Here is a 26,800-nt window from a genome sequence, read left to right on the forward strand (position 1 = left end):
TGCTCTCACACATAACTGCTCAGAGAACCAGAGGAAAGCTATTTTTAAGGAGGTCATGGATGATTTAAAAATGTTTCAGGCAGGAGCATAAATTTCTCCATGGTTTTAAAGGGAGACAGATTTCCATGATTTTTCATTTTGGAGCAACAAACTCACAGAAAGCCTCTCCCCCTCTTGTCTTTCTTTTCGGAATTCTAGGGCTTTCCTCTGGATGGTGAGGGGAAGTATACAAAGTGTCTTCCCTTAGGATCCAGCTTCAGGGCTTCACAGAGTTGTTTGACAAACGTAAGCCCAGTGGCGAGGATGGCCAGCTGTCGCTGCAGAAACCATCACCCAGCTTGGTTTGCAAAGAACTCCCTTCCACCTCTGGAAAGGCCTAAGGTAAATTACAGTGTGTGCAAGGAAAATAACCTAGGAGAGAGAGGCACGGGATCATTCAGCACAAGATGTGTTTGGGATTTACCCTTCTGGGGGGAAAATTGCTTTTAGATCTCACTGACCTCTCTCCCTTGAAGTTGCTTTTTCAGAATGCTGAAGGCAGAGAAACAGTAGGGCTGGGTATCCTCACAGACTATGTAAGCTTAAAAACAAACCAACCAATCCAAACAGCCACATCAGAGACTATTGAAATTTGAACTCGTCCGTTAAGGAACTAAGCCACGGTTACAGAAAGGGTCATAATCTGACCGTAAGGACAGCGTCAAGCCAGGACTAGGAAAACAGAAAACAAACGGGGTTGCACGTCATTTTGAAAGGGAATATAACAGATTCAACGTGACAACTTATACCTTGTTTTTTTTTCATTTGTACACTATAATTAATTGGGCATTTCTCTGTACCCCAGTTTCATCATCTAGAAAATATGAAAAATAATAGTTGGGGTTTTCAGAGGATTAAATGAGCTACTCTAGGTAAGGCACTGGAAACAGACCTGGCACATGGTAAAACACTCACGAAGCCTTTGTGTTTTCCAGGTGGCTGTCACACAGAGGGGACTGCACAGATGCTGAGCAGGAGAGCCTAGGGAAAGGAACTCGGCAGTGAGAAGCCAGCCCCCAGACTGGCAGTGAGCTGTCTCTCCCTCAGCTGCCCGATCCATAAACAGGATACGGCCACCAAGGCCTCTGTAAAGGCTCTATTAACATTCAATGAAATAAGAGCTATGAAAGCACTTGGAATCAGCAAGAATGCTACAGCTCTAAGAGCACTGCTTTGAGCAAACAGCAATATTTAGAAGTATAAAGTGATTGGCATCAGGTTATCCTACAGTAAGCCTAGAAAATGTATTCTAAAGTCCATCCACCTGGAGATACTTAACAGCAGAACAGTATATAAGCCTTTTATCCTGGGATAGATTGAAGAGAGCCTACCCTTTGGTAAGTTCTCACCAGCCCTTCTCACTCTTTGTCGTTTCATGGGGGTATGGATTTGATTACGGTGAATCTAAAGAAGTACCCATAGGCACCACTCTGTGCCACCTTCGAGGGCCAACTAGGAGGCCAGCTGCACGGTTCCCCACCTGGGGGAATGAGGCAAAATCTATCTTGACTTTGGACCGCATCCACAACGTGATCTCACAGAAAGGATTCTAGAGTTTTCTCTGTTAGAGTGTGACTGACCAATTTTCAATTTTTATTAAAATTCTTCCTTGTTCACACCCTAAATCTTTTTAATCCCAACCAAACGTTTGAGGCCCTAGATGAAAACATCAGCCTGACATGACAGTTGGAGAACAGTTTCTGTGGCTCTTCTTGCTCATAATGCCAAGTTTAATTTCTTGGTTTTCTGTATAGAAGTGTCTAATACAAAGACAGCAAAATCCTGCACAGATACTGTGTTATACTAATGGGGCTTCTGAGGTGGTAGCTGTATGAACTCCTCGAATTGCTTCTAGGGAGACAAAAAGGACCAGAAATAGATTCACTATTTCACCACCGAGCAGCATTCCTAGGAAGGAGAGCGAGGAAAAGGTTCACCGGGTCTGGTGATGAAAGGGCCGCATCTGAGGGGACAGAGCAGAGCCCCACAGATGACGAGGTTCAAGCCCTGTCACAGGCAGCGCTCCACACAACAGTGAAGATAATTAGTGGAGCATCTGAGACCTGACTCCCTGAGACCCACCCGCCCCCTCCCCACCAACACCCCTCACTGTCAGCTCCCAGCCCCTCCCCTGCCACCCCCTGGCCGGGACAGAGCCTGCAGACAGCTTGGACCAGGCTTTGTTGATAAGGCTGAACTGAGATTCCTCCCAGTTCTTTGGCCTTGCGCCTGGGCAAATGAATAAGCTGCCTGTGTCACTAACATATTCCAGGTCATGCACACACACAAACATTATTATATCTTGGAATTACTTTTAAATTACTGTCTTTTGGGTTTTAACCATTTTCCTAGAAAGGCAGCTCAGCAAATCCTTGCGTGGAGCAAGGATGGCACCCAGTGGCCAAAGTGTTTCATCTCAGATCTTGTTTTCTAGAAGATTTTTCTGTGGGCTTTTCTCTTTGGGAACAATAGAAGCCACAGGATTTTTTTTCTAGAGCCAGAGTTGAAGTTCCAAATCACCTGACTGTTTGTTTTAAGGTGAAGTGCACTCAAACACACACACACACACACACACACACACACATACCTTGGGGCAGTATATAAAGATTAATTCAGAATAACTTGTAAAAAGCCTCCAAGATTTGCCATCAGTGTCTCGGGTTAAAGTCATCACAGTGCACATATGCAGATCACTGCCCGTAATGTCCCTAATGTCATACATCACCCTAGGAAATACCATACAAGCATCAACCAGGCTCACATTCTTTACTTCATATCTTCCCCAGATAGTCTCGAGCTCACAGGTTCTCATGCCTTAAACATAAGACTTTATCTCCTGACAAGTGCTTTATCATCAAACTGATGTTTGCAATCTCATATCCCTGTTATCTTTCTTATAAGGTACTTGGCAGGCCTGGAGAGCACAGGATAATAAAGCGGGTCTGCTCTTTTTTCCTTTGAGCTTTCCAGATGTCGAGAGATTTCTATGAAGCTAGATAACCAATCAGACTGTAAAGAAGACAAGCAAGATGTCAGAATAATGGATCATACACCCTCTTGCTGAGAATGATGCAATATCTTCATAATGTTTGCTATTTCCAATTTCCTTAGGTTTCTAAGCAGTGTGAAACCCTAGGGCAAGAAGTCACATGGATGGCACAACCACAATACAAACAGACACTTCTAATAAAATAGTTAATAACAAAATATATTGATTGCCCAAAGAATACCATGAAAAATCTCTTTTTAAATGCCTAAATTCAGCCAAGAAATTATTTTTTTCTCAGACATCATCCACCATTCATGCTTGTTTGGTCCCCAGGCTGTTGAAATGTCACAAAAGTTCCAAGATAAAAGCTAAATCAAGAGAAGTGACTTCAACATAAAATTCATGATATTATTTACATTTTCCTATTCAGCTACTTAAAAAGAAGTGAGAGTGAAGTCGCTCAGTTGTGTCCGACTCTTTGCGACCCCATGGACTGCAGCCTACCAGGCTCCTCTGTCCATGGGATTTTCCAGACAATAGTACTAGAGTGGATTGCCATTTCCTTCTCCAGGGGATCTTCCCAACCCAGGGATCGAAACCAGGTTTCCCGCATTGTAGACAGACGCTTTACTGTCTGAGCCACCAGGGAAGTTCTACTTAAAAAGAAGAACTGTCTTTAAAACCAAAACAAAACACTGGAAGGGAAAAAGTCAAAGCCAGGTACGTGCACTGTTCTCTCTGGTGCTTCGGTGCTTATTGTCTCACGTGTTAAATGCAGCTGTAATAAAGCAGCCCTCACCAAGAGCTTATGGGACTCATATGAGAGCAAAGGTTTTTATACACTGCTAAGTCATTGGACTGCAAGGAGATCCAACCAGTCCATTCTAAAGGAGATCAGTCCTGGGTGTTCATTGGAAGGACTGATGCTAAAGCTGAAACTCCAATACTTTGGCCACCTCATGCGAAGAGCTGACTCACTGGAAAAGACTCTGATGCTGGGAGGGATTGGGGGTGGGAGGAGAAAGGGACGACAGAGAATGAGATGGCAGGATGGCATCACCGACTCGATGGACATGAGTCTGAATGAACTCCGGGAGTTGGTGATGGACAGGGAGGCCTGGCGTGCTGTGATTCATGGGATCGCAAAGAGTTGGACACGACTGAGAAACAGAACTGAACTGAACTGAAAGTCATTACTTAAGATATTATTATTTAAACATTTAGAAGTGGCACAAGTGTAAGTTTTTATACTGCTGAGACTGAGATTCTTGTCTTTCCTAAAATAATCACTTATCTTCTGCACAAGTATTACTGTATACGATGCGTGCGTGCTAAGTCACTTTAGTCATGTGCAACTCTGTGACCCTATAGACTGTAGCCTACCACGTTCCTCTGTCCATGGAATTCTCCAGGCAAGAATACTGGAGTGAGTTGCCATTCCCTCCTCCAGAGCATCTTCCCAACCCAGGGATTGAACCCACATCTCCTGTGTCTCCTGCGTTGGCAGACGGATTCTTTACCACCAGTGCCACCTGTGCTGTGATGTGCTGTGCTTAGTTGCTTAGTCATGTCTGACTCTTTGTGACCCCATGGACTGTAGTGCGCCAGGGTCCTCTGTCCACGGGATTCTCTAGGCAAGAGTACTGGTGTGGGTTGCGATGCCCTCCCTCCAGGAGATCTTCCTGACCCAGGGATCAAACCCATGTCTTCTGTGGCTCCTGCATTGCAGGCAGATTCTTTACTGCTGAGCCACTGGGGAAGCCCCAACTGTATACTATATTACCATTCAAATGTTAACAGAGCCATGGTGGGCTTAGGAAATCACTTATAATATATAATTACATCAAGTTGAGCCAAGTCTTCTACCAAATACTCACATTTTTAAATAGAGCTTATATTTAAAATTTTGGGTATTTATAAATTCTAAGGACCCCAAAATGTTTGGTGAACTTTATGTTGCTTTGTGTTTTATTTTCCCTTTCCTTCCTAGATATAAGTTTTACAAGCTCATAAAATTATTGCATGTTATAGCTGGAGATCGCTTTGTTTTTCAGATTGGCAATCTGAGGCCCGGAAATTTTAAATGAGCCAAGAGGTCTAGGGGCTGCTTTGTCTGTTTACATGTTTGCTCTTTCTTTTCTTACTGTGTCTGCAGCCTTATAAGGACTATCTTAAAGGGGAGATCTGGCTACTAAGACTGTAGAAAACCCTTAGATCAGACAGTGTGTCCTGACTTCATATTTCAGATGGTGCCTTGGAACCAACACAATCATGATTTGTACATGCTTGTAAGATTTTGAATAGAGCCATTTTCAACTGAGAGAAAACATACAGAATTATCAAAGTAGTACATAATTTCAAAAATAGGTAGAAAGGACAGAATATAGAACCATACAAATAAAAAGAATTAGAAATCTCAAGATTCAAGAAAACAATAGTTTTAAAGAATTTAGTCAGCAGAGTAGTGGTAATGGGACATATGAATGAAGAATCTCACTATAGCAATTTCTATAATATTAAATTGCTGAATTAACCAAGAATTAATGGCAAGGGACGTTTGCCCTGATGTAGACGAGGGAAGGACAGATATTGTCACTACTGAATACTCAAAGAGAACATCTTAAACAAAGACAAAGCATCCTTTTGCTTAATGCTTCATGGGAAACCCAGGGAATTAAAAATCAAGAACTTAAAACAAGAGGCTGAGAGGATTTGCCGCATTCTCATTGTCATAGAGCCCTGCTTCAGAATTCTACTCACATGTTGTAACTTCCTCTGCCATCAAAATTGCAAATAGATCAATGAATTGGTCATTTGGTAGCAATTTCTTCAGCACCAGGAGCAAAGCTTGGCTTTAGGTGATTTAAGGGTTACAAAAATGAATTAGACAAGGGTATTCCCCCCTAAAAATTCTCCTAGTTTAACCAGATGACAGGTGCACGAAGATTTATATCACAAGGTAGACATGATAAGTACGATGAAAGAATGAGCAGATCACTTTTGCCTGAAGGACAGTAAGAACAACTTCATGGGGGAGGGCAATTGAGCAGGATCAAATGGATTGTAAAGGCTTTAAGTATGCAGATAGGGGAATGGGGATGGGACCAAAGATAGGGAAGGGCAGAGTATGGACTGGAAACATCAACTAGAACTCCTGTGAAGGGTGGGTAAGTGGGAGCATGAGAAACAGGCTGGAAAAGAGAACTGGAGGTTAGAGCTCAGAGCACTTTTAACACCCATTTAAAGAAATTTGAAGTGATGGACTCTAAAGACTTAAAGAAGATGCTACGCTTTGTGAGAAGGAAACTGGCACCAGCAGAAGAGTGCTGCTGATCTGGCAGCCGTGAACAGGACACATCTGGGGGTGCAGCAGGGAGCCCGGACCGGAGAGCACTGCGCAGCCAACGTCTTCATGAGAGAGGAGGGGGATGTGAACTGCGGCGACTGCAAGGATGACCCGAGATATTCCAAGTCAGAACATGGAAGCGGGGGCAGGAGGACTCAAAGATAACCGTACAGTTACATCCCCAGTGGGCTTCTGAGGAGGAGGATGAGGGGAGCACAACAGTCAGGAGCTCACAGTTTCTGGGTGAAGTGAAGAAACCCTTGTGATGGCTAAGCCCCGCCCATATCATTGAAGCGTGCTTGTGCTTAGTTGCTCAGTCATATCTGACTCTTTGCGACCCTTCGGACTGTATCCCACCAGGCTCCTCTATCCATGGAATTCTCCAGGCAAGAATGCTGGAGCAGGTAGCCATTCCCTTCTCTGGGGATCTTCCTGACCCAGGGACTGAACCCGGGTCTCCTGCATTGCAGGCAGATTCTTCACCTGCTGAGCCATCAAGGAAGCTCATCACTCAAGTGAGGGGCTATCAATTCTTTAGTTCCGATTCTTTCTCTGTAGTTGCTGATGGCTCTAACTAGAGAAAACCAGAAAGAAGGGAGAGTGATCCATGCCCAGAGGCCCTAGTGCTTCTGACCCCTTTGGCCTTTACAATTCCCTTCACTGTTTGGGGCTCTAACTGGATCTCCATATTGCCCTCCAAGCTGTCTTCCCTGGACAGGCAGGGCTGTCACTGCTCTGAAACAAAAATAACTGCCTTTGATTACATTCCCTCAGGCTCAGACTCCCTGGGTCTTCAAGTAAGGAATGCAGTTGAACCCACTGTGTTAATAATAGGCGGAGGAGAGAAGATGGGAGAATCTTCTCCCAGGAAAAGTAGATGCTCATAGTGTCCTCTGGGAGACAGTTTTCAAATGGAAAGAAGTGACAGACAGAGGCTATTTAGGGTGATCAGGGAGGAGGTCAGGGTCACCACAGGACGTACTTGACCAGGTGGGTCCTTGAAAGCCCTCCATGCAAAGCCACTTAGTTCAGCAGGGGAAAAGGTCAGCCTGGACTTGCAGCCCTGCCTTCCCTTCCCCCAATATTTTCAATACTCAAGAGTGACAAAGTGTAGCCATCTTCTCTACTGTGGCATTGGATTAAGACACAATTCATAAAGAGAACCCCATATGAACACGCAGACATCTGAACACAAGGCGCCCACATATTTATGGTCCTATCCTAAGCAGTGAGGCTGTCGGCTCAGGCTGCTGCTTTAGGAGCAGGATGTGCCCTTTAAGACGCTGACTCAGCCATGTCCCCCACAGTCAATTTCCTGCTGAAGGCTCAATAACTCTCACCAATGATGAAAAAAAAAAAAAACAACTCAGATATTAAACTTGGCATAAATACTATTTGAAGTCAAAACAACCCGCCTTGATGCAAGAGGTTGGGGGCTCAGAGAAGAGACAGAATAGGTTAGGTGTAAGATAATACCCAAATTCCATTCATAATGCTGTGTGGTCATCTATAAACAAGCTTAGAAATAAGCTGGAGTGAACTGGAAGGTCACTGCTGTTGAGATTCCCCAAGGTAGCATTCCAGGAAAGGCTGTGAGGGCTGAGAGCAGAGCATCAAGAAAGAGCTCTTCTTCCCTCCCTGGCACTTTGAGGTCCAGGGGCTACCCCTGGGTCATGGAGGTGCCTCCGAGGGAGTAGCCAGCCTGGGGAAAAGGAGCTGGAAGGTGCTCCCTACTGATTGGGGTGGGGGCATATGTCCCAGGCCCTCCCCCAGCTCTCCCCTCCTCAGGAATCGCCACATCACCTGGCATTGGGTAAATGTCGAGGTTCTAGGCCCTCTCTACACGGTGCATTTGTCCTCTGCAACAAGTGGCTGCAAGGCTTGGGCTTTTCCACTCAAAGGAGATTGGAAAGGTAATGGCCAGCACATGTCCTGCCTTCCTGCAACTAGAAAAAGGGGTGCCCTCTGGAGGCTCAATTCCTAAACAGCATCCCATGCCCCTGGCCAGCCAGGTGCGGGTCAGTCCCAATTACTGCCTCCTTTGTGCAGGCAGGGCTTCACCGGTGGCTCAGAGGTAAAAAGTCTGCCAGCCAACCAGGGGGCGAGAGTTCAGTCCCTGAGTTGGGATGATCCCCTGGAGAAGGAAATGGCAACCGACTCCAGTTTTCTTGCCTGGGAAATCCCATGGACAGGCTACAGTCTGTCTGGTAGGCTACAGTCCATGGGGTTGCAAAGAGCCAGACACGATTGGGCAACTGAGCATGCACATTGCACAGTCACGGACTCTTGCTCAAGGCCCGTGACACACACATCTACCTGCACGACAGCAAGGACAGTTCTGAGGGTGGAAATTTCTTATTATAACATCAGACTATTTCATGGATCAAACGTATCTTCTGAAACTTAACTACTTAAAAAACAAAGAAAGAGGCTAGTACAGCCCTTCTCATTGCCCAGCCGGTCCCATGCCATTCATCTCACAGAGGAAACCATATTTTTGATGTAGCCATTCCTATTTTTGTAGGTAAAGTCCACAGGGTGTACCTATTCTTGGTACTTTACTTTACCAGGATATTAATCTGTGGCCTAGACAATAACATTGAAAACTTAAAATATGCAAGAGGTAGTCCAAACCCAAATACCCAATGTGAGTTATTGGTGTTTAATTACTGAGGCAGTTAAACAGTGCCGTAAACGAGTTCAGCTTTGATTGCAGCCATAACCCTTGCGGTTTGGAACTGAAAGAAGGGATGATAGAAGGTGGCAATGTAACATGAGGATGACCATGAGTTGATTTTAATTGGTAAACTGGCATATATAGTGATAACTATTTGGTCTGTCCGCTGCATCGGAATCCTAGGAAAGTACATAGAATTATGGGAGCATATAATTTGTGTACTAAACTAATTTTCTTACGTTATCACAGCTGGCATCTTCAGGTTATTAAAAGCCTTTAAACCAGTCCTCTTCAAAGAGATCTAATTGTCAATATGGTCTCTATACGTTATTCCTCTTTGCACAGAGCAGAAGAGAAGCACACAGGCACTAGAATCGGCACAGATTCTTCTGGACATGTCTTTCTTATTTCAAGTTCAAGAAAGATCAGTAAATGTAGATGAGGATAAAAACCATTCTTTAGATCTTGGTTTCCGTTTAATGCATAGGGTGACCAACCCATAAATGATAAATTAATATTATAACCTGAATCAGACTCTTAAAAACTTAACTCATTAGTTCAAGGAAGTTCTGTAATCTTTTTGTGCACAGGTGGCTCTACAGAAAGGAGTTTCCCAAGGTATAAATGATGCATCAGAAAGACAAAAAATGGGCTTAGGTTCTGACATTGTTGGATGAGCAATTATATGTTGTTTCACCTACTTACTTTGGTTAGACAATCCAGGGACACTTCCAGAAAGGTTTTCACTCTTTAACCCACCCCCCGCCCACCACCACACACCCCTCAAGGAGACTTTTCCCTGAAGGAGAAGTAGGATTAAGAGAACAAAACAGAAATGAAAACACTGCCCCTCACTTTATGGCATTCTAGAATAGGAAGAGAAATCCCCAACATGGAAGAGTGTGAAATCAGAAGATAAGAAGGAAAAGTAAGGTGGTACCAGCCTAGCATGAATGATTATTGAAGATTCACCACAGGTTTATCATACAGAAAATCTGTGTTGCTTTAGGCCGTATCACCCAGGAGTACAGATAATAGTGAACTGAAAGTGATTAATGGTATGGATCACACCCTCCAGTATTTGGGGTTCTCCATCTCTCAAGGTTCTCGTCCTTAAGATGTGACCACTCATTCTGCAGTGAGTCCTGAAGCCTCTGCTGGTCATATTGGTAGGCAGATGCCTTGCCTCTGGTCATAGTAATGCTCCTTTCTATTGGGCTGCTGTATCCTGTTGGCTTGATGCTCAACATTCAGAAAACAAAGATCATGGCATCTGGTCCCATCACTTCATGGGAAATAGATGGGGAAACAGTGGAAACAGTGTCAGACTTTATTTTTTGGGGCTCCCAAATCACTGCAGATGCTGATTGCAGCCATGAAATTAAAAGATGCTTACTCCTTGGAAGGAAAGTTATGACCAACCTAGATAGCATATTAAAAAGCACAGACATTACTTTGCCAACCAAGGTCCGTCTAGTCAAGGCTGTGGTTTTTCCCATGGTCATGTATGGATGTGAGAGTTGGACTGTGAAGAAAGCTGATCGCTGAAGAATTGATGCTTTTGAACTGTGGTGCTGGAGAAGACTCTTGAGAGTCCCTTGGACTGCAAGGAGATCCAACCAGTCCATTCTAAAGGAGATCAATCCTGGGTGTTCATTGGAAGGACTGATGCTAAAGCTCAAACTCCAATACTTTGGCCACCTCATGCGAAGAGCTGACTCACTGGAAAAGACTCTGATGCTGGGAGGGGTGGGGGTGGGAGGAGACGGGGACGACAGAGAATGAGATGGCTGGGTGGCATCACCGACTCGATGGACATGAGTTTGAGTGAACTCTGGGAGTTGGTGATGGACAGGGAGGCCTGGCGTGCTATGATTCATGGGGTCACAAAGAGTCAGTCACGACTAAGCGACTGAACTGAAGTGAACTGACTGAACTGATCCTGTTGTCTGGAATCCCTGTGCTCTTGGGGGCATTTCATTCACTGAAACTATATTAAGTCCATGCCTTTTGTGTCCACTTACATCCTTAGCTGAGAACATGAATCCATGGTAGGCTGGAGTAAGAGACAAATCCAAGAGGCAGACTCCATGCTGAACTTGGAATTCTCCAGACGCTGAAGCCCATGGCCTCAACTCCCAATAGGAAGAATTTTTTACTCAGAGGACTCTTGTGTAAACAGACCACATCTCACTGGTCTTTAAGACATGTCTGAATCCCAGATGTGGTGAAGTGTAGGCTGCAACTGGAGTCTGACCTGAGTATTTGACCTCCAGATCTTTTTAGCACTTGATGATGAAACCATTTTCTCCCCAAATTCTGACCTAATCTGAATCACTGATCACTAGCTTGGTCAACTGGGTATAATACAACACACTGAAACTCAGCCATCCTTCCACTTATGAAATCTCATGGATAACTCTGATTCTACATTTCAAATTTCTCCTTTCTCTCCCTCCCTTTCTGTATAACTACAGTTAATGTATAGATAGAGGAGCCTGGCGAGATACAGTCCATAGGGTTGCAAAGAGTTGGACATGACTGAAGCGACTTAGCATGCAGCTCTGCTAAAAAAGTATTGTAGCTAAGGTTACAATATTTTTAATATAAGTATAATTTATTTGTAAGACAAAGCACTTATTCACTGTTATTTAGCTACAGTGTTAGGAAACTGCCATTGCACATAGTCTAGTGTGAGATTTCAGTAAATACTTTTCTGTGTACAGGATTATTTTAAGCCCACTACATTTTCATGTTATTGCTGCAATTATAAGATATCAGCTACCAATTATGATAATGTTTTATTTACTTTATAGTTCAAGAAAAAAAGCCACTAAGTTAAAATTATCTACTATATCTCAATTACATTCTAATAAAATATTCACTAATATCTTACAGGATAAAAATCTGGAATAAATCAGTTTAGTTAATAATCTTGATCATTTTAAGATGAAATAACGCTTTTTTCCCTCAAATTTAAATACTTCATATTTTTAGTATGTTTGTGAGCTAAAAATAGAAAAGCACGGCAAATTCCAAGATGATGTGTTTTCCTTATTCTAAGGAAAGAATTAAGGCTGAACATAGGGCGGGAGTTTTAGAAGGTAGACAGCTATTGATTCTGGCTGCTTCAGTACTGGACACGTCGCATCACCTAGTTCTTGCCATCATAGTTAGTCCATTATGAGCTTTGCTATTTTCCTCCCTGCCTGCCCCTTCCATCTTTTGGCAATGATGATAATGATAAAATAGTAAAAATATAAAACACAAAACAGTAAAATATTTATATGGAATGTCTACATAACTAAACGTGATTAAAGTAAAAAATCCTTAATATTTTTGATGGAAATGCTTATAAAATATATATAAATATACATAAAATATAAAAAATAACATGGCTGACTCACTTTTTTATACGGCAGAAACTAACACAACACTGTAAAGCAATTCTACTTCAATAATAAAGAAAAAACAAAATCTATCAAAGTAAATACAAAAATAAATAAAATATAATTATATATCACGATATTTTTTAACATTTTCTTAATGAATAACTGTTTTGACTTATAGACTAAAACTTTCGGGATTGATTTAGTCATTCACTCATTCATCCACTTGACAAGTATTTATTGAGTGCTACTGGAGAGTCGGACACGACTGAGCGACTGAACTGAACTGAACTGAACTGTCTTCCAAGAACTGTGAAAGGTGGTAGAGATGGAACAGTGAACAAAGGCTATAAACAGCTCCGCCCTGCTGCTGCTCACATTCCAGGCATACGCAGGACGTTTATCTCCACAGCAAACAGACCCTGACTGCTGTGGCTTTGAGTCCCCTGTCTTTTCCTCTGTGTCTGCTGTCCCCTCACTGGCACCATGGCACTCTTGATCTGGGTCATCGTGGCAGGTCTTCTCCTAAGTATCTCTCCAAGCCAATGAGAAACCATATCCCTGGATGGAGTCCAAGCAGCTCACCTTATGTTTGCTGCGCACGTGCTGCTCCCTGACTAGCAGTTCCCTCATCCTTGCTCTCAGTTTAGAGTCTTCCCTTGTTTTCTTTTTTTAAGCAGTGTGACTGAACCCTAATGATCTGATTCAATCATGAGGCCCAAAGGTCTCCACACCACTTTTTCCTGGGAAGACAAAATGCATTTACATTCAAATGACATGCTCAGGAGTAGCCACCATCAAGTGTTACTACAAATACATATTACATTTTCTTTCTTATGATTGTAGTAACTTAGCTGATAATTCACTGAAGTGAAGTGAAGTGAAAGTCGCTCAGCCCTGTCCGATTCTTTGCGACCCCATGGACTATACAGTCTATGCAATTCTCCAGGCCAGAATACTAGAGTGGGTAGCCCTTCCCTTCTCCAGGGCATCTTCCCAACCCAGGGATCTAACCCAGGTCTCCCGCATTGCAGGCGGATTCTTTACCAGCTGAGCCACAAGGGAAGCCCGATAATTCTCTGAACCTCAGCAAAAATCTGAAAAAGACAGACACCTAAACTTCCCAAAGCAGGGAAAATCTGGTTGCCCATACTCCCCTGTTTTTACCACTCAGAAGTGCAGGGAGAGGAGCAAGAATCCGGACCTGCCTTGGAGGGAAGGGGGCTGACTAAGGGAGAAGGAATATCTGAGACTCATGTCAGAGCTGGAAGGGGGTCCTGCTGGGTAGCAGTGTAGCACGGTGGTTAGGGGACTCCGGTTCTAAGGCCAGATTGCTTGACTGTACCCCTTACAGTCATTTGACATTGGCCTGTCTGCTCAATATCTCTGTGCTTCAATCCACTCATCTGTAGAATAGTACCTACTTCATAGGAGTATGAGACTCAGATTAATACAGATAGAATGCTTTGTATTGTACCTGGTGCATGGTAAACAGTTGGTAAATGGTAGCTACGATTCTCCTAATCTCTTTACTTATTTTTACAGATGAATATATACACCCTAAGATTTTAAGTGAACAGAAAGTTAGAAGTAAGACAAGTGCCAAAATCAGGCATCCCGATTCTCATCATATTACACAGATTTTTTTCCCCCCGATATCCTGCATACTTAAAACAGGAAAGAAAGAAACACTGATCGGATGATAAGGAATGGGCCATTCAGTTATACGTAAATTCCTTTTCCCCTCTAAAACTGAAATATGCAAATCAAAACCACAATGAGATACCATTTCACACCAGTCAGAATGGCTGCTATCCAAAAGTCTACATGCAATAAATGCTGGAGAGGGTGTGGAGAGAAGGGAACCCTCTTACACTGTTGGTGGGAATGCAAACTAGTAAAGCCACTATGAAGAACAGTGTGGAGATTCCTTAAAAAACTGGAAATAGAACTGCCATATGATCCAGCAATTGCACTCCTGGGCATACACATCGAGGAAACCAGAATTGAAAGAGACACATATACTCCAATGTTCACTGAAGCACTGTTTATAATAGCCAGGACATGGAAGCAACCTAGATGTCCATCTGTAGACAAATGGACAAGAAAACTTTGGTACATATACACAATGGAGTATTACTCAGCCATTAAAAAGAATACATTTGAATCAGTTCTAATGAGGTGGATGAAACTGGAGCCTATTATACAGAGTGAAGTAAGACAGAAAGAAAAACATCAATACAGTATACTAATGCATATATATGGAATTTAGAAAGATGCAAATGATAACCCTGTATACGAGACAGCAAAAGAGACACAGGTGTATAGAACAGTCTTTTGGACTCTGTGGGAGAGGGTGGGGGTGGGATGATTTGGGAGAATGGCATTGAAACATGTATATTATCATATGTGAAACGAATCACCAGTCCAGGTTCGACGTATGATACAGGATGCTTGGGGCTGGTGCACAGGGATGACCCAGAGGGAGGATAAGGGGAGGCGGGAGGTGGGAGGGGGGTTCAGGAGGGGGAACACATGTACACCTGGGGCGGATTCATGTCAATGTATGCAAAACCAACCAATATAATATTGTAAAGTAAAAATAAGAAAGAAAAAAACCTGAAATATGCAAATGGGCCTTACTCAGTTCTATTTCCCCAACATCCAGTGGGCAGGACTAGTTGTACAGGCAAGAGACAAAGGGTCCAAAAGCCCTGGGAAGTTTAACTTTATGCACTATTTGCTTCCTTACCTTAAACTTGTCAACTTCAGCTTTTGAACACGTTGCATGATAAGATAGCACCTGGTTCAGAAAAAAAGAAAAAAAAAAACTTCAACAACTAGACATGACTTAATTTTCTGAAATTCTCCTGGCACAAAACTAAACTTTGTTCAAGTATACCGCCTTGACATAATAGTGGGTGCTAATGTATGATGAGAAATTCCCAGTAATCATCTGTGATACAGATTATCTTCTGTGCGACTACAGAGAAATCTATTACAATGAGGAAAGGAATGACAGTCCATGTTAAAGGCTAAGTATTTTATACCAGGATGTTTTTATAAGTAGTTACTTTACCCAAGGGACATGATGTGGTTCGAGACCACAGTTCCCAAGGTGTGAATATTTCTCCCATGGAATGCTTTGAAATGCAAATAAATTAAAAGGTATATGTTCTTGAAAGATGATGCTGTGAAAGTGCTACACTCAATATGCCAGCAGATTTGGAAAACTCAGCAGTGGCCACAGGACTGGAAGAGGTCAGTCTTCATTCCAATCCCAAAGAAAGGCAATGCCAAAGAATGCTCAAACTACCGCACAATTGCACTCATCTCACACGCTAGTAAAGTCATGCTCAAAATTCTCCAAGCCAGGCTTCAGCAGTATGTGAACCGTGAACTCCCAGATGTTCAAGCAGGTTTTAGAAAAGGGAGAGGCACCAGAGATCAAATTGCCAACATCCGCTGGATCATGGAGAAAGCAAGAGAGTTTCAGAAAAACATCTATTTCTGCTTCATTGATTATGCCAAAGCCTTTGACTGTGTCGATCACAATAAACTGTGGACAATTCTGAAAGAGATGGGAATGCCAGACCACCTGACCTGCCTCTTGAGAAACCTGTATGCAGGTCAGGAAGCAACAGTCAGAACTGGACATGGAACAACAGACTGGTTTCAAATAGGAAAAGGAGTACGTTAAGGTTGTATATTGTCACCTTGCTTATTTAACTTATATGCAGAGTACATCATGAGGAACACTGGGCTGGAAGAAGCACAAGCTGGAATCAAGATTGCTGGGAGAAATATCAATAACCTCAGATATGCAGATGACACCACCCTTATGGCAGAAAGTGAAGAGGAACTCAAAAGCCTCTTGATGAAAGTGAAAGAGGAGAGTGAAAAGGTTGGCTTGAAGCTCAACATTAGAAAACAAAGATCATGGCATCTGGTCCCATCACTTCATGGGAAATAGATGGAAAAACAGTGGAAACAGTGTCAGACTTTATATTTTTGGGCTCCAAAATCACTGCAGACGCTGATGGCAGCCATGAAATTAAAAGACGCTTGCTCCTTGGAAGGAAAGTTATGACCAACCTTGATAGTATATTAAAAAGCAGAGACATTACTTTGCCAACCAAGGTCCGTCTAGTCAAGGCAATGGTTTTTCCCGTGGTCATGTATGGATGTGAGAGTTGGACTGTGAAGAAAGCTGATTGCCGAAGAATCGATGCTTTTGAACTGTGGTGTTGGAGAAGACTCTTGAGAGTCCCTTATACTGCAAGGAGATCCAACCAGTCCATTCTAAAGGAGATCAGTCCTGGATGTTCATTGGAGGGACTGATGCTAAAGCTGAAACTGCAATACTTTGGTCACCTCATGCGACAAGTTGACTCACTGGAAAAGACTCTGATGCTGGGAAAGGTTGGGGGCGGGAGGAGAAGGGGACGACGGAGAATGAGATGGCTGGATGGCATCACCGACTCTGTGGACATGAGTTTGAGTGAACTCCGGGAGTTGGTGATGGACAGGGAGGCCTGGCGTGCTGTGATTCATGGGGTCGCGGAGAGTCGGACACGACTGAGCGAGTGAACTGAACTGAACTGAACTGATGTATGTGCATATTTGTATGTGTGTGTCTATGTGTGTGTCCTGTGGCAGACACTGTAACTTGCTGACTCAACTTCCATGTCTGGTCTATTCTCATTTGTCTGCTTATGTTCTCTAGGAAAGATAAATTGCTATTCCCAACCATTTGCAATTTTCTTTTTAATTGGCCACACCCTGTTGCATGTGGGATCTTAGTTTCCTGACCAGGAATTGAACCCATGTCCCCTGCATTGGAAAGCAGATGCCTAACCACTGGACTATAAGGGAAGTCCCCTGCAATGTTTTTTGTAAGAGGATTATATTTCCCTGTTTCATGGACATCAGCCTTAGTATATGATTTATTTTAGTCAATGGATGGTGGAGGAAAGTGATGATGCCACCTTTGAGAACAGACTTTAGGAGCCACCATGTGGTTCTGCCATATTCTCTTCCCTCCACCATGGGAAGGGCACGGCCCTGAGAGGTACTGCCCCTCTCAGCCTGGGTCTCCAGGTGAAGAAGATGCACGGAGCTGAGCCACAGCCAACACACTGCCGTTGCTGTGTCACATGAGCAAGAAATCAACTTTTGTGCTTTATCATCGCATCATAACTCACTGATAGAGTTTGAAAATTAAAAAAACCCCAATTGGAAGGCTCCCTGCCACTAGGGGTGATCATGTGGGGTGGCCATGTGACATTCCTCTGATCGATGAAATCTATGTGGGAGTGTTGGGTCTGCCTGTATCCTTTCTTTGTTTTCCTTGGAAAACAGCTGTAAGGCCTAGACATGCAGCAAAATCTGTAATCTATGAGGTTATGGCCATAAGCATGAATAGATGCCTTGTTATAGATCTAGAGCAGAAAGGGAAAGATAAATGAAGCTGACCCTGGTCTGCCCTGTTCCAGACATATTGTTCTGCAGAACAAATGAACTCACATTTCCGTGAGTCAGTATTGGATGTTATGAGGCATATGCACAAACTCATGCACACAAACACAATGTATGTATTACACATACGCTACCAGTTCCATCCTCAATCTATACAAATAGCAAATAAACCCGAGAAAGGTCAAATCCCTCTTCGACAGCTTTAGAGAATCTCAGTGCATGTTCTGCTCTAAAAAGTAAAGTAATACATTTCTTCTGAAACAACAGTCTCTTGGTGAGCAGGGATGTATCATCAGGAATTAAGGTACTCTTAAGAGTACCTTGTTCATGCAGGAGCAGGCTCTTTGGTAAACTGCAGTCTAGGAGGAGGCGACATTGTCCCCTCAAAGAATCCCTGCTGCTGCTGTTGCTAAGTCACTTCAGTCGTGTCCAACTCTGTGCGACCCCATAGACGGCAGCCCACCAGGCTCCTCTGTCCCTGGGATTCTCCAGGCAAGAACACTGGAGTGGGTTGACATTTCCTTCTCCAATGCATGAAAGTGAAAAGTCAAAGTGAAGTCATGTCCGACTCTTTGCGACCCCATGGACTGCAGCCCACCAGGCTCCCCCTCCCTGGGATTTCCCAGGCACGAGTACTGGAGTGGGGTGCCATTGCCTTCTCCTCAAAGAATCCCTAGAAGGGCAAAAAGCCAGCAAAGCAGATTCCTCAGGACAAGAGATCCTTGCGTCTTGCTAAAGAACACTCTGATTTTATCCTTCCAAGCAGTGTCTGCTGTTTGGTCCTGAATGGTTTCCTGGAATGCATCAGGAAGGTGACCGTGTGTCATTGCTCCAGTTACCCTCAGGATTTGCTTTACGCACGGAGCACAGCAATGAGAACCTAGTAACATCCGTACCCCTTTCATGTATATGATCACTGTAGCTACCACGCAACCCTGACCAGAACGAAATACACAACAGTGACCTTGCTTAGCTCCTAGCCTCTTACTGTAGTAAGGCCTCTGATCACATGTGACCACCTCACTCCTCCTAATGAGCATCTGCAAAGGCTGTGAGGACACACAGGACTTTTCCTCATCACCTGTGGTCAGGGATCACGTCCATTTACTCCTCAAACGGCGTCAGCTTTGGTTGTTCCCTCATAACTTCACTGGAACAGCTTGCATCAAGGTTTTCGATTTCTTGCTATCAAATCCAAATCTCTCTGGACAGATCTGCAAATGTATTTCGCAGCAACATTGAATGCAGGTGCTTGTTTTTGCCGTTTTTGAAGAGGGTCCTCTTGACACAACACTGTTTTGGTTGTCATAACACGTTCCTGTCTGTTCCTTCTCTGTGCTCTCTTTTAGCCTGCCTCCTCTATTTGAACTCTAAGTGGAGACGAAAATTTACTCAGTCTCTTCTTCAGGGACGTCACACATGCTCATGACCTTATATATCATCTATAGGTTGACAGCTTTCAAATTTAGCCTTAATCTCTCCTTGAGCTTCAAACTCACACATCCTGCTGTTTACATCGCTAACTTCCAACTTGGTTGACTCAGTAGCATCTCAAGTTTCAGTTCAGTTCAGTCGCTCAGTCGTGTCCGACTCTCCACGAGTTTAACATGCCTAAAAACGCCCCCTGATTTTCCCATCTGCGGTAGACAGAATGATGCTCCACGCCCCCTCATGATGTCCACAGCCCAGTCCCTGAAACCTGCACATGTTTATGTTACATGGCAAGGGGGAATTTAGGTGCCAGTGGATTTAAGGATCCTCATCAGCTAACCTGTAGATAGGAAGATGATCCTGGATTATCTAGGTGAATATAATGCAGTCACAGGAGGCTTTGTAAGTCAAAGAAGAAAGCAGGTGAGTCAGAATCAGTGATGTGAGATGAGAAATAGCGATGCTCCATTGCTAACTCTAAGGACGGGAGACATGAGTCCGCAAATGCAGGAAGCCTCTAGAAACTAGAAGAGGCAAGGAAACAGACTGTCCCCCCAGAGCCTCCCCTAGAAGAAACACAGCCTACTCACACTTTGATTTTAGCTCAAGGAGAGCCATTTCAGACTTCTGACCTCTAATATTATTATTATCTTCTGACTTCAAGATAATAAAGTTCTGTCTGTTGCTTTAATCCACAAAGTTTGTGCTAACTTGTTACAGGAGCCATGGGAAATGGATGTCACTAATCTCTTTTTCTCCCAGTCTTCCCAGCAACATGATGCAACTTCATCCAATCAATTACTTAAAGTAGAAAAACATGAGGGTGATCCTTGATTTTTTTTTTCCTTCCCTCTTTCCCTCACATTGAATCCAGCAGAGCAACGTGTCATTTCCACTCCTGTACCCTGACTCCTTCCAGTTTCACCACCACTAGCTGGGTCCAGTCCACCATCCCCTCCTACCTGGGCCCTGATGATAACCTTTCTACCCTGACCCCTTCTGATCTCTTTGGCATACATCAGCCAGAGTGATACCTAAGAAATATCAATCAGATCTTGCCATCCTCCAGCTGAAAACTCATCAGTCATCATTGAACATCCAATATCCAAACAGTGACCTGACAGGTCCTTGCGGTGTAGCCCCTGGCGCCCTCTCAAATCACACTGCATGCACTGCACTCTGGAGAAGGCAATGGCAAGCCACTCCAGTACACTTGCCTAGAAAATCCCATGGATGGAGGAGCCTGGTAGGCTGCAGTTCATGGAGTCGCTATGGGTCAGATACGACTGAGCGACTTCACTTTCACTTTTCACTTTCACACACTGGAGAAGGAAATGGCAACCCACTCCAGTGTTTTTGCCTGGAGAATCCCAGGGACGGGGGAGCCTGGTGGGCTTCCGTCTATGGGGTCGCACAGAGTCGGACACGACTGAAGTGACTTAGCAGCAGCAGCAGCACTGCACTCTCTTCTATATATTCTCTGGACATGCTCACCTCCTTTTGAGTTTTCTATATACCAAGCTCTTTTCCATCTTAGAGCCTTATGTGCCCTTATCTCCTGGTTGATGTTTTCATCCTTCTGAAATTAGGTTAAATGTTACCTCTTCAGTGAGGTCTTCAATCAGTGCCTGGGAAACCACCTCACTCGCCATTACTCTCTGTGTTCACAGGCTGTTTCCTTCACACCACTTATCACAGTTGGAGTTATGTGTTAGCTTGTTCGTCACCTGCCTCCTCCTCCAGACTGCAAGCACCATGAAGGCAAGGATCAAATCTGCTTTGGGTTGCCAATGGATATCCTGTCCCTAGAAGAATGCCTGATACTTAGTTGGCACTCAGCAAATATTTAATGAATCATGCAATAGAAAATAATCTTAAAAGAAAAGAATCTATTTCTCATATGCTTCTCTGCTTCTATTATTAGTGGCCTTAATTTATGTCTTTTCCTCAACAAAATCATAATATGTCTTAGAGCATAAACTGAACAGTGTAGGTAGGGTTGCCAGTTTTAACAAATAAAAATACAGGACACCCTGTCGAATTTGAATTTCAGATAAATCACTAATATCTGCACTATTTGAGACATAGTTATACTGAGAATATTATTTGTTGTTGATCTAAAGTTCAAATTTAACTGGGCATCTTTCTGTTTTTACCCAGTAACCTTACTTCTCCAGTCCCCTATAATGAAAAGGACATCTTTTTTGGGTGTTAACTCTAAAAGGTCTTGTAGGTCTTCATAGAACTGTTCAACTTTGGCTTCTTCAGCATTACTGGTTGGGGCATAGACTTGGATTACTGTAATATTGAAATGGTTTGCCTTGGAAACGAACAGAAATCATTCTGTCGTTTTTAAGATTGCATCCAAGTACTGCATTTAGGACTCTTTTGTTGACCATGATGGCTACTCCATTTCTTCTAAGGGATTCCTGCCCACAGTAGTAGATATAATGGTCATCTGAGTTAAATTCACCCATTCCAGTCCATTTTAGTTCACTGATTCCTAGAATGTCGACGTTCACTCTTGCCATCTCCTGTTTGACCACTTCCAATTTGCCTTGATTCATGGACCTAACATTCCAGGTTCCTATGCAATATTGCTCTTTACAGCATTGGACCTTGCTTCTAGCATCAGTCACATCCACAGCTGGGTATTTGTTTTTCTTTGGCTCCATCCCTTCATTCTTTCTGGAGTTATTTCTCCACTGATCTCTAGTAGCATACTGGGCACCTACCGACCTAGGGAATTCCTCATTCACTATCCTATCATTTTGCCTTTTGATACTGTTCATGGGGTTCTCAAGGCAAGTATACTGAAGTGGTTTGCCATTCCCTTCTCCAGTGGACCACATTCCGTCCTGCTTATTTAACTTATATGCAGAGTACATCATGAGGAATGCTGGGCTGGAAGAAGCACAAGCTGGAATCAAGATTGCTGGGAATAATATCAATCACCTCAGATATGCAGATGACACCACCCTTATGGCAGAAAGTGAAGAGGAACTCAAAGGCCTCTTGATGAAAGTGAAAGAGGAGAGTGAAAAGGTTGGCTTGAAGCTCAACATTCAGAAAAGAAGATCATGGCATCTGGTCCCATCACTTCTTGGGAAATAGATGGGGAAACAGTGGAAACCGTGTCAGACTTTATTTTTTTGAGCTCCAAAATCACTGCGGATGCTGACTGCAGCCATGAAATTAAAAGACACTTACTCCTTGGAAGGAAAGTTATGACCAGCCTAGATAGCATATTGAAAAGCAGAGACATTGCTTTGCCAACCAAGGTCCATCTAGTCAAGGCTATGGTTTTTCCCGTGGTCATGTATGGATGTGGGAGTTGGACTGTGAAGAAAGCTGATCGCCGAAGAATTGATGCTTTTGAACTGCGGTGCTGGAGAAGACTCTTGAGAGTCCCTTGGACTGCAAGGAGATCCAACCAGTCCATTCTAAAGGAGATCAGTCCTGGGTGTTCATTGGAAGGACTGATGCTAAAGCTGAAACTGCAATACTTTGGCCACCTCATGCGACGAGTTGACTCACTGGAAAAGACTCTGATGCTGAGAGCGATTGGGGGTAGGAGGAGACAGGGACGACAGAGAACGAGATGGTTGGATGGCATCACCAACTCGATGGACATGAGTTTGAGTGAACTCTGGGAGTTGGTGATGGACAGGGAGGCCTGGCGTGCTGTGGTTCATGGGGTCGCTAAGAGTCGGACACAACTGAGCGACTAAACTGAACTGAACTTACTTCTCCTCTCTCCAAATTAAAAAGGCTGGAAACAAATATGGAAAACTTTAACCCACATTCCAAAATTTTTCATGTTCCTCACTCAAGCCATCCCAGTGACTTTTTCTTCCCAGTATTTTATCTGGCAAACCTACCAAATATCTCAAGTCTAGAGTATTTTCAGCAAAGTCAAATAACCTCACTAATCTAAGATCTGAGACTAATCTATGGATGCCATTGAAGGAAAAATAATCAGATCAAAGTAATTCCTGATTACTTATAGCATAACCAATATTCCAAAGAGAATCATCGTGTGTGTGTGTGTGTATGCGCGCACATGCGGGTGTGACCACAGGCACAGCTGATGACTGAAAATCATGCAAGTTTCTGTGGTGGAGAATAAAAAAACAAGTTAAAGAATTTATTTTTTAAGCTACTGCTGCTGCTGCTAAGTCGCTTCAGTTGTGTCTGACTCTGTGCAACCCCACAGATGGAAGCCCATAAGGCTCCCCCGTCCCTGGGATTCTCCAGGCAATAACACTGGAGTGGGTTGCCATTTCCTTTAAGCTACTATTGTTGTTAAACTCTTTTGGATAAGCTAAGGTTTCTTTCATGCTTCTAGAGCTCATTAAAAGAATCCCTTAAGCTATATATTTCATACCAAGGAGCTAGAGATACTATTTATTTCTGAGTAATAATATATTTGATAGAATAAAAAAGCTTTAAGTGAATGTACTGTAATGGTTTTGAAGAAAGAAACATTTCCAATTCTTATATATACACTTTCTCTATGAAGAACACTGTTAGTTTACGAGAGTTTAGCCATTACATACACACTCACAAGATTTTTTTGACAGCTAAATAGAATTTTTATAAAGTTTACTTACAAAAGTAAACAGCTGACCCACAGAGCACTTAACAGACGTTAAACTTTCGCAAGAAAATGTCTATTCCAGATTGCTTTATCTTTTGTAGCTGTATTAATTTTGAAAATATTTTGAAGTAAAATCTAGTGACTCAGTTTCATTGGTGAGCTCTGACTGAAGAAACCTCTATAGTTCCAAAAATAAATCACTATTTGCAAAACCCTACCAACTTTAATTATCTTTTGGATTGAACTTGCTCCTAGCAAAACAAAGAAACAGAGGCAAGAAAATGTAAAAGAAAGCAACTGTTAGACCCGTGCACAACAGACTGAAGAAGTCATGTTTCCACATCAGGAAAAGACAATTAACTATATTTCAAAAGGAAAACATTGAGCAGAGCTATGAAATAGGACCACTGTAGCAAGCCTTGGCCTCTGCGGTATGCGGTTCGAGACCAGAGCCAAATGCTTGCCTTGCAATCCCAGGAACTGCCCCTAAGTAGCAGAGGGCAAATCTCTGACAAGAGACTACTGAATGTTAATTTATTGTGGATCTAGGAAGCCATTTGCTCCTGGAATGAGAAATGAACCATTGCAGATGCTGGCTGCCAGAAGTACAAACATAGAGAATCACTTAACAGGGAGAAGGAATCCAGACCTTGCTGAGGACTCAGATGGGCTGTCTCAGGAGGCCTGAATGTTTACTGATGTGTTTACAGCTCAGGTGGCAAAGCGGCACTTGGTGGCACTTGGAAAAAACTGGTATCAGAGTTAAGGTGGTCTGCAGTAAAACCGCAAATACTTTATTCTGATGAGCTCGGAAGAAGTAAAGAAACTTTGAGATCAGCAGCAGGCCTCTGCCAAAGGTGGCAAACCACAAGGAATGAAAAGCCAGTTTACTTGGGATGACTTGATAGAAGGGCTATCTGAATGAAGAGCCATTCTCTAGAATTTCTTAACAAGAGGATGATAGGCTTCAAAGACTGCAACTGAACAAATGCAGGGAAACTGAGAAATCATCAGTTTCTACTGTTAAATATTTAAGAAAGTGTCTGCTGTTTAATGGAATAAAATGTTCAGAAAGATGACTTCAAATAACTGTCTCTGCTGAGTGACCTGTTATCACAGCCTTTGGGCTATATCTGTCATAAAACATATTTTTAATATTCTAAAAAAGACAAAATCCTTTGGAATTTAAAGTAGAATAAAAGATTCCTGCAGAATCTAGGGTAATAAACAAAACAGGCCATTGTCAGAATGACGTCAGTTCAGCTGCCTTTTAATTACTACCTGCAGAAAAGAAGGGCCACACTTGTAGTTCGCATCAGCATATACGTATTGTGTACCTACTATGTGTAAATCATCGTGATAGATATTTTGGTCTTCTTTTTCCTATCCTGGCAAATAAATTTTATTGGTGGTGATTTTGTCGCCAAGTTGTGTCTGATTCTTGTGACCCCATGGACTGTAGCCTGCCAGGCTCCCCTGTCCATAGGATTCTCCAGGCAAGAATAAGGGAGTGGGTTGTCATTTCCTTCTCCAGGCGATCTTCCTAACCCAGGAATCAAACCCGGGTCTCCTGCATTGCAGGCATATTCTTTCCCCATTGAGCTATGAGGAAATTGGAGGCCTCAGTTTTGATTGCTAGCAGTTGTATGAAGCACTGTGCTTCATACAGTGCTTTGTTGAGGCTTAAGGCGACTCAGATGGTAAAGAATCTGCCTGCAATGCTGGAGACCTGGGTCAGGAAGATCCCTTGGAGAAGGGAATGGTTACCCACTCCAGTATTCTTGCCTGGATAATCCCATGGACAGAGAAGCCTGGTAGACTACAGTCTGTGGAGTTGCAAAGAGTTGGACATGACGGAGAAACTAACACTTTCATTTCATTTTCAAGGGAGAGCTCAGCAGGAGTTCTATGCAGAGTACATCATGCGAAGTACCTAGCTGGATGAATCACAAGCTGGAATCAAGATTGCTGGGAGAAATATCAACAATCTCAGATATGCAGATGATACCACACTAATGGCAGAAAGTGAAGAGGAACTAAAGAGCCTTTTGATGAGGGTGAAAGAGGAGAGTGAAAAAGTTGGCTTAAAACTCAACATTCAAAAAACTAAGATCATGGCATGTGGTCCCATCATTTCATGGCAAATAGATCAGTAAAAAGTGGAAACAGTGACAGATTTTATTTTCTTGAGCTCCAAAATCACTGTGGACAGTGACTGAAGCCACAAAATTAAAAGACACTTGCTCCTTGGCAGAAAAGTTATGACACAGCTATACAGCACATTATAAAAGTAGAGAAGTCACTGCCAACAGAGGTCTGTATAGTTGTGTATGGATGTAAGAGTTGGACCATAAAGAAGGCTGAGCACTGAAGAACTGATGCTTTTGAACTGTGGTGCTAGAGAAGACTCTTGAGAGTCCTTAGAACTGCAAGGAGATCAAATCAGTCCATCCTAAAGGAGATCAATCCTGGGTGTTCATTGGAAGGACTGATGCTGAAGCTGAATCTCCAATATTTTGGCCACCTCATGCGAAGAGTTGACTCACTGGAAAAGACCCTGATGCTGGGAGGGATTGGGGGCAGGAGGAGACGGGGACGACAGAGGATGAGATGGCTGGATGGCATCACCGACTCGATGGACATGAGTTTGAGTGAACTCCGGGAATTGGTGATGGACAGGGAGGCCTGGCGTGCTGTGATTCATGGGGTCGCAAGGAGTCAGACACGACTGAGCGACTGAACTGAACTGAACTGAACTGAATGTGAAGAGCTGACTCATTTGGAAAGACCCTGATGCTAGAAAAGATTGAGGGCAGGTGGAGAAGGAGGTGGCAGAAGATGAGATGGTTAG

General features: G+C 43.3%; 1 protein-coding gene across 1 annotated transcript in view; it reads right to left on the reverse strand.

Annotated features, from left to right (window-relative positions):
- PDE11A (phosphodiesterase 11A) overlaps window positions 1–26,800 on the reverse strand; it is a 425,341-nt gene that overhangs the window by 131,376 nt on the left and 267,165 nt on the right. Inside the window, exon 10 of the mRNA XM_055398553.2 lies at window positions 15,193–15,243. Coding sequence (XP_055254528.1) covers window positions 15,193–15,243 — 51 coding nt within the window. The remainder of the gene's footprint in view (window positions 1–15,192; window positions 15,244–26,800) is intronic.

The sequence above is a fragment of the Moschus berezovskii genome, chromosome 2, assembly GCF_049115385.1.
Source record: "Moschus berezovskii isolate FMDL1 chromosome 2, NW_MosBer_1.0, whole genome shotgun sequence".
In the NCBI taxonomy this organism is placed as follows: Eukaryota; Metazoa; Chordata; class Mammalia; order Artiodactyla; family Moschidae; genus Moschus; species Moschus berezovskii.